Source organism: Rhincodon typus, chromosome 3 (assembly GCF_021869965.1).
Source record: "Rhincodon typus isolate 14 chromosome 3, sRhiTyp1.1, whole genome shotgun sequence".
Lineage (NCBI taxonomy): Eukaryota > Metazoa > Chordata > Chondrichthyes > Orectolobiformes > Rhincodontidae > Rhincodon > Rhincodon typus.
Window position 1 is genome coordinate 90,810,949 of NC_063334.1, and position 14,505 is coordinate 90,825,453.

General features: G+C 41.8%; 1 protein-coding gene across 1 annotated transcript in view; it reads right to left on the reverse strand.

Moving 5' to 3' along the window:
* LOC125481827 (versican core protein-like) overlaps window positions 1-1,891 on the reverse strand; it is a gene marked incomplete at its 3' end in the record, with an annotated part of 115,445 nt that extends 113,554 nt beyond the window's left edge. The window contains exon 1 of the mRNA XM_048593749.1: window positions 1,838-1,891. Coding sequence (XP_048449706.1) covers window positions 1,838-1,846 — 9 coding nt within the window. The remainder of the gene's footprint in view (window positions 1-1,837) is intronic.
* Between the last annotated feature and the right edge of the window lie 12,614 nt (window positions 1,892-14,505).

Consider the following 14,505-nt stretch of genomic DNA (forward strand, 5'->3'; position numbering starts at 1 on the left):
GATACAGTTCCAAAGTCAAGATGACGTGTAACATATGCTGCTGTGTTGGTAGTAAATGTTTATTTTAATGGATGGGATGTCAATCAAGTGGGCTGTTCTGTCCTGGATGATACCAAAGAACTTCAGGATTGTTGGAGCTGCACCCACTTAGGCAAGTAGAGAGTATTCCATAATTCTCCTGATGGGTGCTTTGTCAATAGTGAACAGGCTTTGAAGACTGAAGACTCGAGTTACCCGATGAAGAATTTCTTGTTGTGACCTACTCTTGTAGTCACAATATTGACATGACTGGTCCAGTTCAGTTTCTGGTCAATGGTAGTCCCAATTGAGGGATATTGAGGGATTCACCAAAGTGGCGTCATTGAATATCAAGGGTCAATTCTGCTCTGAAGATGGTCACTGGACCCAAAACATTACCTCTGATTTTTCTCCACGGATGCTGGCAGACCTGCTGACTTTCTCCAGTAATTTTTGTTGTTTCAGATTTCCAGCATCCACAGTTCTTTTGTTATTTTTATCAAGGGTCAATCATTGGGATTCTCTCTTGCTGGAGATGGTCACTGCCTGGTTCTTATGTGGTGCACTGGTTACTTTCCACTTAAATAGATCAAGCCTGGATTGTTGCCCAAGTCTTGCTGCATTTAGACATGGATGGCTTGAGCATCTGAAGAGTTGCAAATGGTACTGAACATTGTTCAATCATCAATGAACATCCCCAGTTCTGACCTTTTGATGGAAGAAAGGCTTATCAGGAGATTCATTAATGAAGCAGCTGAAGATGTTTGGGCCCATACACTACCCTGAGGAATTCCAGCAGAGATGTCCTGGGATTGAAATAATTGACCTCCAACAACCACAACCACATTCCTTTATGCAAGGTATGACTCCAACCAGCAGAGAGTTTTCCTCAAATTCCCATTGACTCAAATTTTGCACCGGCCCCTTGATGTTATACTCAGTCAAATGCTGCTTTGGTGATAAGAACAAACACTCTCAACTCCCCTCTGAAGTTTAACTCTTTTGTCCATGTTTGAACCAAGGTTACAATGAGGTCAAGAGTGCAGTAGGCCTTGCAGAACCCAAACAGAGCATGACTCAGTAGGTTATTTTTGTGTAAGTGCCACTTGATATCACTGTCACCAACACTTTCCATCAATTGTCTAATAATAGACAGTGGACTGATAGGGTGGTAATTGACCAGGTTAGCTTTGTCTTGTGTTTTGTTGAAGGTCATAACCTTGGCAATTTTCCACACTGCCAGTAGATACCAGTGTTATAACTGTTGGAACAGCTTGGCTACAGGCATGGTTAGTTCTAGAGCACAAGTCTTCAGTGCTGTTTATGGAATATTGTCAGATCCCATATCTATTGTCGTAATCAGCGCCGTTAGAGTGCCATATTATCAATTTCAGACACAGTAGGCAAAGCGAGCACAAGGCCATTTTAATGTCAAACCAGTGGTGATTTATAAGGAGCACTCAGTGCATCTGGAAAGACAGTGTTTGGCTATACAAAGAAAGACCAATATGACTTATGAACTTCTAGCACAATCTAATATGAGCTTTGTTTTCAATAATGTAATGTGGCAATGTTGTGGAAGCTTACTGATGAATATAAAAGGCTAGCAATGAATTTGAAAAGGCTTTGCTGAGTTATGGCTCTTCTTGCACAGCTGAAAGAACAGGAAAAATAATTAGGATGTCCTATTTGTTACAAAGGCCCGATAAAGATTCTACAGTCCTTCACAAAATACAGGCAATTAAACAATTAACTGCTGCAATTAGATATACTTTTATTTTAAATGCAATTACTAACATATTTTGTGTGGGAAAATTACCAGTGACATCTTTAGCTGCAGTAATAAATACAACACCCTCCTGCTGTTTTAATGGTGCTTTAGTAGCTGTTGATACACAGCATTTCATATGGTTTTAAGGCTTTGGCCACAGCAGGGTAGTGTGGCAATTTGGGCTGTCCTTGCAATAGTCTGGAACACAGAATTGAGAGGCCTCTCAGCTGGAAAAATGAATAAAGCAGGAAGACTTTAGAAATGGAAACAGATGTAAAAAAGCATGTATAATTGCCAAAACCAAGATTTGTTTTAACTTCTCTGGAAAATTTTGAACTTAACAAAATGTTGCCATTGCACAAAGCTTGAAATGATGGAAAATAATACAGAAGGTATATTGCTACTGGTCACAGAGCATGCAACAGCCAAAAGATATTCAATTGCACAAAATGCTTTAAGATACTTAGAAAACATGATGATACAGACTGTAAATCTAGGAATCTGCTCTTCCCGAACACGGGACTTTTACCCAAAGTCTCCATGTGGCAATCTTTAATTCTCAATTGGTCTTTCCTGAACAGTTGGTACGGAGGATATTGCATTTTTTCCTTATGGAAAAGTTAGAAAAGCAGAGGTCTAACCTTAACAGCTAAAGCACATATACAGTGCTCCGATAACTGTTTGGCAGATTTATCCAGTGAATACTCCTAGGTTGAAATTGGAAGTAGTGTTGAAGCAGCTAGGTTCATCCAAGACACGGGTGAAGCAATACAATTTGCTACAGTCCCTAGTTTAGCGAAAGGAAAACCCTGTCAGGTTCAAATTCCTGGGCCTTTATTTTTGTTTGTGGGCATTGGTGAGGAATTGCATTATGCTTCCCCTCTCCTATGATAAAATTGAACTGCTAAAACCCACTACTGAGGCTGACACTTGTATGGCTAACCTGTAAAATATTGGTCCACGTAGACCATATCCCAGCAAAGAGCCAGCAATTCAAGAAAGAAAGCTCATTTAGCAGTAGGCCATTCAGCCCTTCAGCCCCTAAATCATGACTGATGTGTACTTCACCCCCAATCACCTGCCTTTGCTACATTTATCTTGGTACCCCCCTCAAATGAAAAACCTCATCGATTACAGTTTTAAAAGGCTTAATTGTTCCAATATCAATATCGATATTGATAACCGAGGAGAGTTGCGGACTTCCACTACTTACTGTGTGGGAAATAATGCTTCCTGATTTCAATCCTAAATGGCCTGACTCTAATTTTGAGATAACGGTTCGATTCAATGCTCCCTCTACCAATGGGTATGACGAAAGAGTGGGAGAAGCTGCCTGCTGTCTACCTGCTTATCTGCCCCTGCCCCCAGTGCATTTATACCAATGTCTGCAAGAGCCACTTGAGACTCCTAAGTAGGCACTTAACGTCAGTTTTCATCTCCCGGGAAACTAAGCGCTCAATATTAATTATAGTTAGTCACACCGTTTAACAACATTTCAATGCTGAAAGATGATCTTTAAAAAAAAAGTCGAATCAATAGAAAAAATGAATAAGGACTCTTTCAAATCAGAGTGGAATTCACTGTCTGTCATTTAACATTTTGCTAATTCTACACTGCTCCTGTTTGAAATCTGTGACATGCACAGAATTTGTGTCTTCCAGAATGAAGGAAGTACAAATAGGTATGGTACCAACTTAATTCAATCTAAATTAAATTCTAACACTTAAAATCATACAGGCTATTAAAAACAATACTTCAGAATGAAACAACAACTACCTACATTTATATAAAGCCTCTCATATAATGAGGATGTTCCTCAAGCAGATGGGCAGACCTAAGGCTTGGTCAGCATCTACCAATGGAAAATCTAGCTGCCCAGCAGTAATAAACTGGCAGCCATCTTCATTAGTGCAGAATGGATTGTCACCCTCAGGGACAGGAAATCTGACTGGCCCACAGCTCCGTAATCCCAGCAGCAGCAGAAGAATTTTTTTTTCTGAAGAAGAGTCCCAACACGAAACATCAACTTTCCTGCTCCTCTGATGCTGCCTGGCCTGCTGTGTTTCTCCAGCTGCACACTGTGTTATACCAGAAGATGGTAGCGGTCATTTCTGCAGGGACAGCTATTCTCATAAACAATTTGGAGTATTTGGACAGGCATGAATGGCAGATCCCAGCCGTAGGGTGGGTGGGAATAGGGGTCGTGTTAGGGAGGCTGGGGAAGAGGGACGAACAGGGTACCATTTGGGGAGTTGGCCATTGGTATAGGAAAGCCCCAAAGGTGTAACTCGTGACCCCACCCCCTCCTTGCCCAGAGCTGCTGGTCTGCCTTCCCATACAGAACAAAAAATTGTAGTACAGGTGGAATGAGACATTTAAGTGTCAGTTAATTGTGCATTCAGGGCCTTAATAGACTTAAAGGCAGGGAGGTTGCTTGACTACTTACCCTCAGCTTCTAATATGGGGACACTGGGTGCCTTCTGCTCACCTACTTTATTTTATGCACCCACCTCCCCATCCCTGCAACCCCACACAACCTGCAAATAGACCAGCATGGTCTGTAAAATCTAACCCCATGAAACCATACCAAGGCAGAAGCATTATACAGCAAAGTTACAAATGCAGATGTTGGGTCAGATGGCCAAACATTTGGTCAAAGCAATAGGTTTTAAGGAGATTATTAAAGGAGAAATGTCTACTAGAAAGACAGACAGGTGTAGGGAGAATATTCAGATTTTGAGGCAGCAGCAATGAAGGAACAGCCACAGATGGTGAAGGAATTAAAACTGGGGTGCAAAAAGGCCTGGAGCAGAATGTTGTGGGGTTGTAGCAGATAACATTAAAAAAAAGCAAGGCCATAGAGGGATGTGAAAATAAGAATGAGAATTTTAAAATCAAGGCACAGCTTGATTGTGAGTAAAAGTAGCTCAGTGTAGGGAGCAGAGAGTGGATTGCGGAAAGGAATTTGCTGCAAATTAAGTACTGGCAGTAGAGTTTTGGATGGTCTCAAGTTTACAGAGGTTAGTGTGTGGAAGACCAGCCACGATTGCATTGGAACTGTTGAGTCTAGATGTTAAAAGGGCATGAACGAATGTCTCAGCAGTAGATGAACTGGAACAAGGTGATGTCCGGTAATATTATTCAGGCAGAAACACATGATCTTAATGATGGCACAAATAGGATTTTAGAAGTTCATCTCAGAATCAAGTGTGACACAATTGTGAAACAGACTGGTTTCATCGTAGACTCTTGCCAGGGACATGGGTGAAGTCAGTAGATGGAGAATGAGTTTGGATCAGGGACTGAAAACAGTTGCTTCAGCCTTCCCAGTATTCAATTGTAGGAAATTTATGCTCATCGTGTTGAAAAGGTGTTCTGATAATTTAGCAATAATGGACGAGTTGAGAGAGATGTTGTGACACAGGCCTGAGTGTTGGCATCGTACATGTGAAAACTAATGCCGTGCCTTCAGATAATGTCACCAAGTGCAACATGTGGATGGGAGATTAAGAGATGGCCAAGTATAAATCTGCGACAGGCATCAAAACATGCAGGAACAGAAGCCAGAGCAGATGATTCTCTGGTTACGATTAGACAGATAACAATGTAATCTATGACAGGTGTCTCACTCAGCCAGACAATAGTCCAGAGCTCTTCAAGGAAGATGGAGTCAACCATGCAAAAGGCTGCAGGGTGGTCTCGAGGATGAGGAGGTAAAGTTTACCTTCATCACTGTTACATAGGGCGTCATTTGTGACTTTGATAAGACCTGTCTCATTACTATGGCAGGAATAGAAATCTGATTGAATCACAGAATCCCTACAGTATGGAAACAGGCCAGTCAACCCAGCAGGTCCACACTGCCCCTCCAAACAGCATCCCACCCAGACCCATTCCCCTACCCTTTCCCTGTAATCCTGCATTTCCCGTGGCTAATCCAGCTAACTTACACACCCCTAGACACTACAGGCAATTTAGCATGGCCAGTCTTCCTAATTGCATATCTTTGGACTGTGGGAGGAAACTGGAGCACCCGGCAGGGGGAGAATGTGCAAACTCCACGTGGAGTTGCCCAAGGGTGGAATCGAATGCATGTGCCTGGTACTGTGAGGCAGCAGTGCTAATCTGGTAGCGTTCAAACATGGAGCTCTGGGGTGATGGAGGATTTAAAGAAGAGAGGGACAACTTCTGAAGACTGAATATTCATCATTATGGGCAACAAGGAGACAAGGAGAGGAAGTTGAGATGATCAGAAGTTTAGTGGAACAGGATCAAAGGAACAGGCTGTGAGATGGATAAGATGAGATCAGAGAGAGTGTGAGAAGAGTTGAGCAAAAAGCTAGCAAAAGTTTACAAGTTCAGGACTGTGGCAGCAGGGAGCATTAAATATAGTTTGGCCAGGTAGTCTAGTAAAAGATAACATGAAATGTTATTTGAACAGGTAAGCTAGTGAAAGGCATGGTGCAGCAGAGGCAGCTGATCAAATTGCCTTGATCTCAATGACAAAGAAAACTCTCATGTATTGTTAAATGTGAGGCTGGAAGGAACAATGGAGAGAGGTCTAAAAGGAAGGTTCGCAGAACAGAAAGGTACCCATTAGATAACTGAACTCTAAGATGATCTGGGAAAAGTCAGCAGTTTTAGAAGTTGATAGCAAGACCCAATAGTGTTTTATGTTACATAATTGGTACGGTGCTGAAGGAGGCCATTTGTCCATGGCAACCAGTGACTTTTGGGATACCGCAAGGATCAATGCTTGCACTCCCAGCTATTCACAATATATATTAATGATTTAGGGAGGGGAACTAGTTGTAATGTCTCCAGGTTTGCAGATGACACAAAGCTAGCTGGCCAGATGAACTGTGAAGAGGGTGCAGAGATGCTTCAATGTGATTTGGAGTGGGAAAGCATACAGCAGATAAAGTACAATGTGGATAAACATGAGGCTAACTACACTAGCAGCAAAAGCAGGAAGGCAGATTATTATCTGAATGGCAATGAGACTTTTGTGTCCTTCTATACCAGTTGCTGAAAGTAAGCAGGCACAGCCAGCAGTGAAGAGGTATGCTGGACTTCATGGTGAGAGGATTCAAGTACAGGCGCAGGGGTATCTTGCTGCAATTGTATAGTGCTTTGGTGAGATCACACCCGGAGTATTAGAACATAGAACATAGAACAGTACAACACAGTTTAGGCCCTTCGGCCCACGACATTGTGCCGAAGTTTTACCCTAAACCTAAGGTCTATCTAACCTCCACCCCAACCTTATACTATCATCAATATGCCTATCTAATAGCTGCTTAAATGCCCCTAATGAGGCCGACTCCACTACCCTCTCTGGCAATACATTCCACGCCCCTACCACTCTCTGAGTAAAGAACCTACTTCTGATGTCTCCCCTATATCTACCTCCACTCACTTTAAAACTACGCCCCCTATTAATAGCTACCTCCACCCTCGGAAAAAGTCTCTGGCTGTCCACTCTATCTATACCTCTGATCATTTTGTACACTTATTGTGTGCAGTTTTGGTCTGTCTATCCCAGGAAAGATATTCTGGCTATGGAGGGAGTGTAACAAAGGTTTACCAGACTGATTTCTCAGATGACAGAACTACGAAGACAGACTAGATCGGTTAAGACTTTATACAATGGTGTTTAGAAGAACGATGGGGGGGATCTCATGGAAACCTGTAAAATTCTAACAGGACTAGACAAGGTAAATGCAGGAAGGGTGCTTCCAATGACCAGGGAGTCCAGAACCAGGGGTCTCAAGTTAAGGATATGGGTCAGGCCATTCAGACTGAGATGAGGAGTAACTTCTTCATCCAGAGAATGGTGAGCATGTGGGATTATCTGCCATGGAAAGCAGTTGAGGCCAAAGTATTCAATACTGTCAAAAAGAAGAAAGATATAGTATTTAGAGTTAAAGGGATCAAAGAGTATTTGGAGTAAGCAGAAACAGGTTCTGAGTTGACTGATTAGCCATGAGCATACTGAACAATACACCAGACTCAAAGGCCCAAATGTCCTACTCCCACACCTATTTAATATGTTTCTAGGTCCTTTTATAGTCGAGTCATACAGCACCCTTCACTAAACTCTTCGCTCCAACTCATCCATGCCAAACAAACATCCCAATCTGGCCTAGTCCCATTTGCCAGCATTCAGCCCATATTCCTCTAAACCCTACCTATTCATATACCCATCCAAATGTCTTTTAAATGTTGTAGTTGTATTCAACTCCACCGCCTCCTCTGACAGCTCATTCCATACATGCACCATACTCTGTGTGAAAAAGCTACCCCTCGGGTTCTTTTTAAATATTTTCCCTTTCACCTTAAACCCATGCCCTCTAGTTTTGGACTCACCCATCCGAGGAAAAGACCTTGGCTATTCACCCTATCCATACCCCTCATGAGTTTATAAACCTCTATAAGGTCACCCCTCAGTCTCCGACGCTCCAGGAAAAATAGCCCCAGCCTATTCAGTGTTTCCCTATAGGTCAAACCCTCCAGTCCCAGCAACATCCTTATAAATCTTTTCTTCACCCTCTCAAGTTTAGAAACATCCTTCCTTTAGAAGGGTGACCAGAAGTGTACTTTAGTCTTCTGACTATTCTTTAGCCTTCTGGCATCACCCCTGAATCTACCACTACTGCTGCAATTTTCATTCACATTTCTCTCAATATCCTTGGAGGCATCACATGCATCATCCGATGCCTTTGCCTGTCCAATCTTCCTGTGTTGGAGGATAAAATCACTTGTGGTTCCTACTTCTCACCTTTACACTATGACTCACAAAGGAATGTGCAAATGTTGGATGTCAAGCAAAGTTGTAATGCAATCCACAATCAAATAATCTCCCAATGTGTGTTAGCAAATAGCCTTCATTACTGGTGTAAACCATTCCTTAATGGTTAAGAACTGATTATACTTGTCAAAATGTTAATATGTGAGCTCAATGTTCATGGGTCAGTACAACTGCATAATTTCACAGTTTAAGGTACTGATACAGACATATTTGGAGGTACACTAACAGCAAGAAAGAAAACTGTGTGCATGTGAAGCTTAAGTGGGTTGCAGCCCATTAAAAGGAAGTGCTGCAAATGTGAACTTAGTTTTAGCAGCCTTTGAAAGGCTCAAGACACTTCCAAAATCATTAACAAGCTTTGACAAGGCTGAAGAGAAATATGATAGGAAATAATAGATGAATGGCAAAGTGACCCAATGTGTATACATGGGTCAGTAGACAAATAGCAGAAGTTGTTCAACACTTAACTCTCTCATTGAACACTGATGAAGTGAAGCTGCTGTGGCATGAAGTGATTACAAGGCGGATAGCCCTGTTTTCCACTCCAAGGCACTATCCCACTAGATAGAAATTTACGCAAGCCTGAAAGAAAATTGGAGATAGACTGAGGCTGTATCTGACAGTTAGTCTCAGTGATTGTGCTAAATTTTTGCTGTGTCTTAGCTGCAGCTTATTGCATTGTTCCACATTAAGCTCTTAGTTGGCACGCAACCTGTGCAGATGACCCTTGGACACTTCTAGGTGGATGCTCCAATGCCTGTGCAGACAATTGGTGCTATTTTTGCAAGTGCAGTCATTAGGCTGTGCCGATATCCGATGTGTAAAGCAAAATATGCTTGAAGTGCTTCCGAATAGTATCCCACATTCAAGTTACTTATGATTTTACATATTGCAGTATATAAGGCACCTTGAGAGGAGAAACTTTCTTCATACACCAATCCTTTGCCAAGTCAAGATACTTGGACCTACATTCATATTTGAAGATGCAAAGGAACCCGAGAGCAAACACAGATGTTGAGCCCAGTGGACAGGAACTCCACAGGTACAATGTTTTGATGTGTGATGAGGTATTTATTTTTTTTCAAATTCATTTAGGGGATGTGGGTATTGATGGCTTGAGAAGTATTTATTACATATCCATAACAGCCTTGGAGAATGCAATGGTGGGTTTCCTTTTAAACCACTGATCATGTGTTTCCCAGAAGTTTGTGGGAAGCTAGGGAACAGATTACTGGGCCCCTTGCTGAGATATTCGTATCATCAACAGCCGCGGGCAAGGTGCCAGAGGACTGGAGGTTGACTAATGTGGTGCCATTATTTAAGAAAGGCAGTAAGGAAAAGCCAGGGAACTCTCGATAAGTGAGCCTTACATTATTGGTGAGTAAGTTATTGTAGGGGATTCTGAGGGACAGGTTTAATGTGCATTTGGAAAGGCAAGATTGATTAAGGAAAGTCAGCATGGCTTTGCGTGTGGGAAATTGTGCTTCACTAACTTGTTTTTTGAAGAGATGACGAAGAAAATTGATGAAGGCAGACAGCAGATGTTGTCTATATGGATTTCAACATAGTGTTAGACAAGATTCCGCATGGTAGACTGGTTAGCAAGGTTAGATCACATGGGATCCAGGGGAGCTAGCCAAATGAATACAAAATTGGCTTGAAGGTTGGAGATAGAGGGTGGTAGTGGAGGTTGTTTTTTGGACTGGAGGCCTGTGACCAATGGTGTGCCACAAGGATCAGTGCTGGGTCCACTGCTTTTTGTTATTTATATAGATGATTTGGGCGTGACAATAGCAGGTATGGTTAGTAAATTTGCAGATGACACCAAATTAGATGCTGTATTGGACAGGGAAGAACATTATTTAAGAGTGCAACAGGACCTTCATCAGATGAGCCAATGGCAGATACAGTTTAATTCAGATAAATGTAAGGTGTTGCATTTTAGAAAGGTCCACTAGGGCAGGACTTATACAGTCAGTGGTAGGGCCCTGGGGAGTGTTGCCGAACAAAGAGACCTAAGCATGCAGATCCTTGAAGAAGGTGTTTGGCATGCTTGTTTTCATTGGTACACTGAGTACAGAAGTTGGATGTCATGTTGCAACTGCACAGAATATCGGTGACACCACTTTTGGAACACTGCGAACAAATCTGCTTGCCTTTCCATAAGAAAGATATTGTTAGATATTATTGCAGAAAAGATTTACAAGGATGACGTCAGGACTGGAGGGTTTGAGCTATAGGGAGAGGCTGAATAGGTTGGGGCCTTTTTCATTGGAGCATCAGAAACTGAAGGGTGACCTTATAGAGGTTTATAAAATCATGAAGACATGAATATGGTGAATAACCAAGGTCATTTTCCTAGAGTAAGTGAGTCCAAAACTAGAGGACATAGGTTTAAGTTGAGAGGGGAAAGATTTAAAAAGGACCTGAAGGGTAACTTTTCATGCAGAGAGTGCTACATGTATGGAATGAGTTGCCACAGGAAGTGATGGAGGTGAGTACAATTACAACATTTAAAAGGCATCAGGATGAGTATATGAATAGGAAGGGTTTAGAGGGATATGGACCAAATGCTGGCAAATGGGACTAGGTTAGATTGGGATGTCTGGTTGGTGTGGATAAGTTGGACAAAAGGGTCTATTTCTATGCTGTATGACTCTATGAAACTGCAATCCATTTGTAAGGGAGTTCCAGGATTTTGTCTCATTGACACTGTAGGAATGACTGTATATTGCCAAGTCAGGCTGTTGAGACGCTTGGAGTGGAACTTGTTAGTGGTGTGCTCTGATGAATCTACTGCCCTTGTCCTTCTTGATGACAGTGGTCATGAGTTGGAAGGTGCTACCTAAAGGAGCCTTGATGAATTTCTGCCAAGCATTTTGTAACAAAAGCATAAGTTAGCTTCAAATCTTGTATGCACAAGGAAAAACTCAGCAAGGACTCCTGATTGTGATTCCTTTCAGGTTACCCAGCTATACATGTGAAGATATTGGATAAGGACAAATTGGGACAAAGATCATGATGTCTTGCACAGTCAAATAGCCTGCCAATACCTTCAAACTTGAATGTGCAAATAACAATTCAGAAAAACAGATATCCACTGAGTCTGGAGTGTCAGCAATTTAGAGGAAAAAATGGCAAATAAAATTTTAAAAACTAACAACTTAAACAATACAGAAAATAATATTAATATTTCTGTTCTAAGTCATTATGTTCTCATAACAAAAATCCATATTCAGACACTTCCGACCAGATGTAGCCTTACCTAAAAATCCAGTAACTGATACTGTTCCAAACCAGACAAAAAGAGACAATATCAGACCAGCAGTCACTGGTCTTTCAGCATCTTTCTGAACACCTGGTGATCCTTGGCAGTTTGAATGCTAATGATTAGAAGCTAAATTCCTTGTCAGCTCTGGGTAGGAGCCTGCTCCAGACTTTATTTAATGTAACACAGTCATTGTTTGCATGATCTTGCCGGGCTGCTGCTCAGATTTATATGGCATATTGAGCTACAATGACTGAGATCACGTTTTCTCTGTAGCCTTCTTCTGCATTTATAGACAGTGGGATGTAGAGTCTTTCTTCACCTGTACTGCTATTCAGGACTTTGTGGACCACACTTTGTCTGGCGTCTCCTCTGATCTTGCTTTTATCAGCAGTCCTACAGGGAGCAAGGAGCTCCCAAAAGCATTGTCTAAGTGATCATGAGACTGCACAAGCTTTTCCACATCAATATGGTAATGTATGGTTGTGAATAAATGTAATTATTTCAATAAATAAGACATATTTTTAAAAATCCATTCTTACCATTATATAATTATATTTGCTGAGGTAAAAACTGACATTAAAATGGAGTTGTGGATCATCACACCAACCACAATCTTATTGAATGGCAAAGCAGACTTGATGGGCTGAAAGGACTAACTTCTGCTCCTACGTCTTATGGTCATAGTGCTGCTGGTGCGAGTTAATAAAATAGCACTTCATTTCAACTGATATAATTTTATATCAAGAGCTTATGATTTGATTATGGAAGTTAATAAAACATTGCTTCTATCAAATGAAACAAATAAGCCTTGTTGACACTAAAACAAACTTAACCTCACCATGGACATTTACTACCTATATAACACAGGTGAAAGTTGCATTAAGCCAGCACACCAGTTTGTGACAACACTTCAACTCATTGTCTAGCTACCGATCTACAGTTAGCTCAGACAGCTAGGTGGTGGTTTGTAATATAACATAATGCCAATAGCTTAAGTTCAATTCATACACTGCCTTGCCAACCCTCAGGTTAAACTCACCATCAGTCTCCTCCTTAATGAGAGGGAATGGGACGCTGGCGAATTTTTTTAACCTTTGCTGTAGATGTTAATTTACATTTACTAAAGAATGCCCCATGCAGAAAGTATTGAGCTTTGCATTAGATGGTTAGTTGTACGTTCTGCCGGCTTCACAGCTGGGTTTTTGTTATTTTGAAATCTGCAAGCACTTACCTGAAACCAGATCCGAAACCAATGTTGGGATTTCTAACTGTTTTCTTCCCCAGTCACTGCCTACAAGAAAATTACACGCCTGTCCCGAATCTGGCTTCTTTCTCTTGTAGGGGAATCCACCAGTAGTTTCTTCATCAAACGTTTGGCGTTTTCAACCGGATTAGGAAAGATGCCTGTAACAGACACAATTGATTGAAATGTTATCGATTGGACACCGTGATGTTTCGCTTCATCACCGCAGACTGGAGATGTTCTTCCTTTCTGAGAGAAGGGGGGGATATTGTTGCTCAGTGAGTCTTGGAACGGGTGTCACTTTGAACATTGCTTAGCAACCTTTTTTTAAAAAAAAGCACAAAATAGAAGAGACATGTGGGAAGTCCAGTTCAAGCACACGTGGTTCCGGGATATTTCCCTGCGCGCTGCACTATTAGATCAAAGACTTTGGAACAGACAGTTTATTACATTTGATTAATTTGCCCGTCTCTCTCTCGTCTCCCAACCCCCCCTCCCCATCCCATAAAACAGACTTGCGGAAAGACTGTCTCCTCACATCACTGTTGCCAAGGGCAGTACACACACTGGGCTGTTTGTCTATTAACCCGCTTATCAACACCGCTGGAGTTCTCTAACGTTTCGTGAGGTCTTTCAGCATCAAAACATTGCATTTCAAAATCGTTTTAATAAGGAAATGTAAATTATCCAGTTAAGTTGAGGCGTTGGGGAAATCTGGGATTTGATCGCTGTAGTTTTTTTTCACAGATGTGCAATATTTAAAATGGAGAAAATAAAGTACAATTGGTCATTTCGATGTTAAACTATGCCTGGGTTTTACAGTAATTGAAAGGCAGTCTGAGTCCCGATGGCAGCACTGGTTGTCCATGAGGGGGCGCCACACCCCACCATAAACCCCGTCTCCCGTCAAGCAGTTCCGAGCACAAGTCTGAACCGAGGTACGAAAAGGCAATCTCAGTCTGTCACACACACTATCGTTCTCGTTTCAACCAGCCCTGCACCAATGCTGTAAGAATCTAGGGAGGCTTCTAGTAACGAGGTCGCACAAAGAATTTCGTTTTTGTTTTAATGAGCCTCTTGGATGCTGAGGGGTTCTTATTAAAAGTCTTGTACATTGCTGTCTGTGAGACGCTGTTCTGTGCTCTTTTAATGTTAATTTGCATTCTAATGGGAATTTTACCCGTTTTATTGATCACTCTCACCCCCGCCACTCCTCCCGCCACTATCAATCCCCACCCCCAACCCCAGTGTTGTCTCGGTGTCAGAAAGACAACATTAGGCAGAATGAGAGACAGTTTAAGAAATTGGACCCAGTTCAGATTTTCAGATGTCACACACAGACTCTCAGTCACGCAGGAGTATCTGTAGATCAATTCAAATTTGGGGGAGCA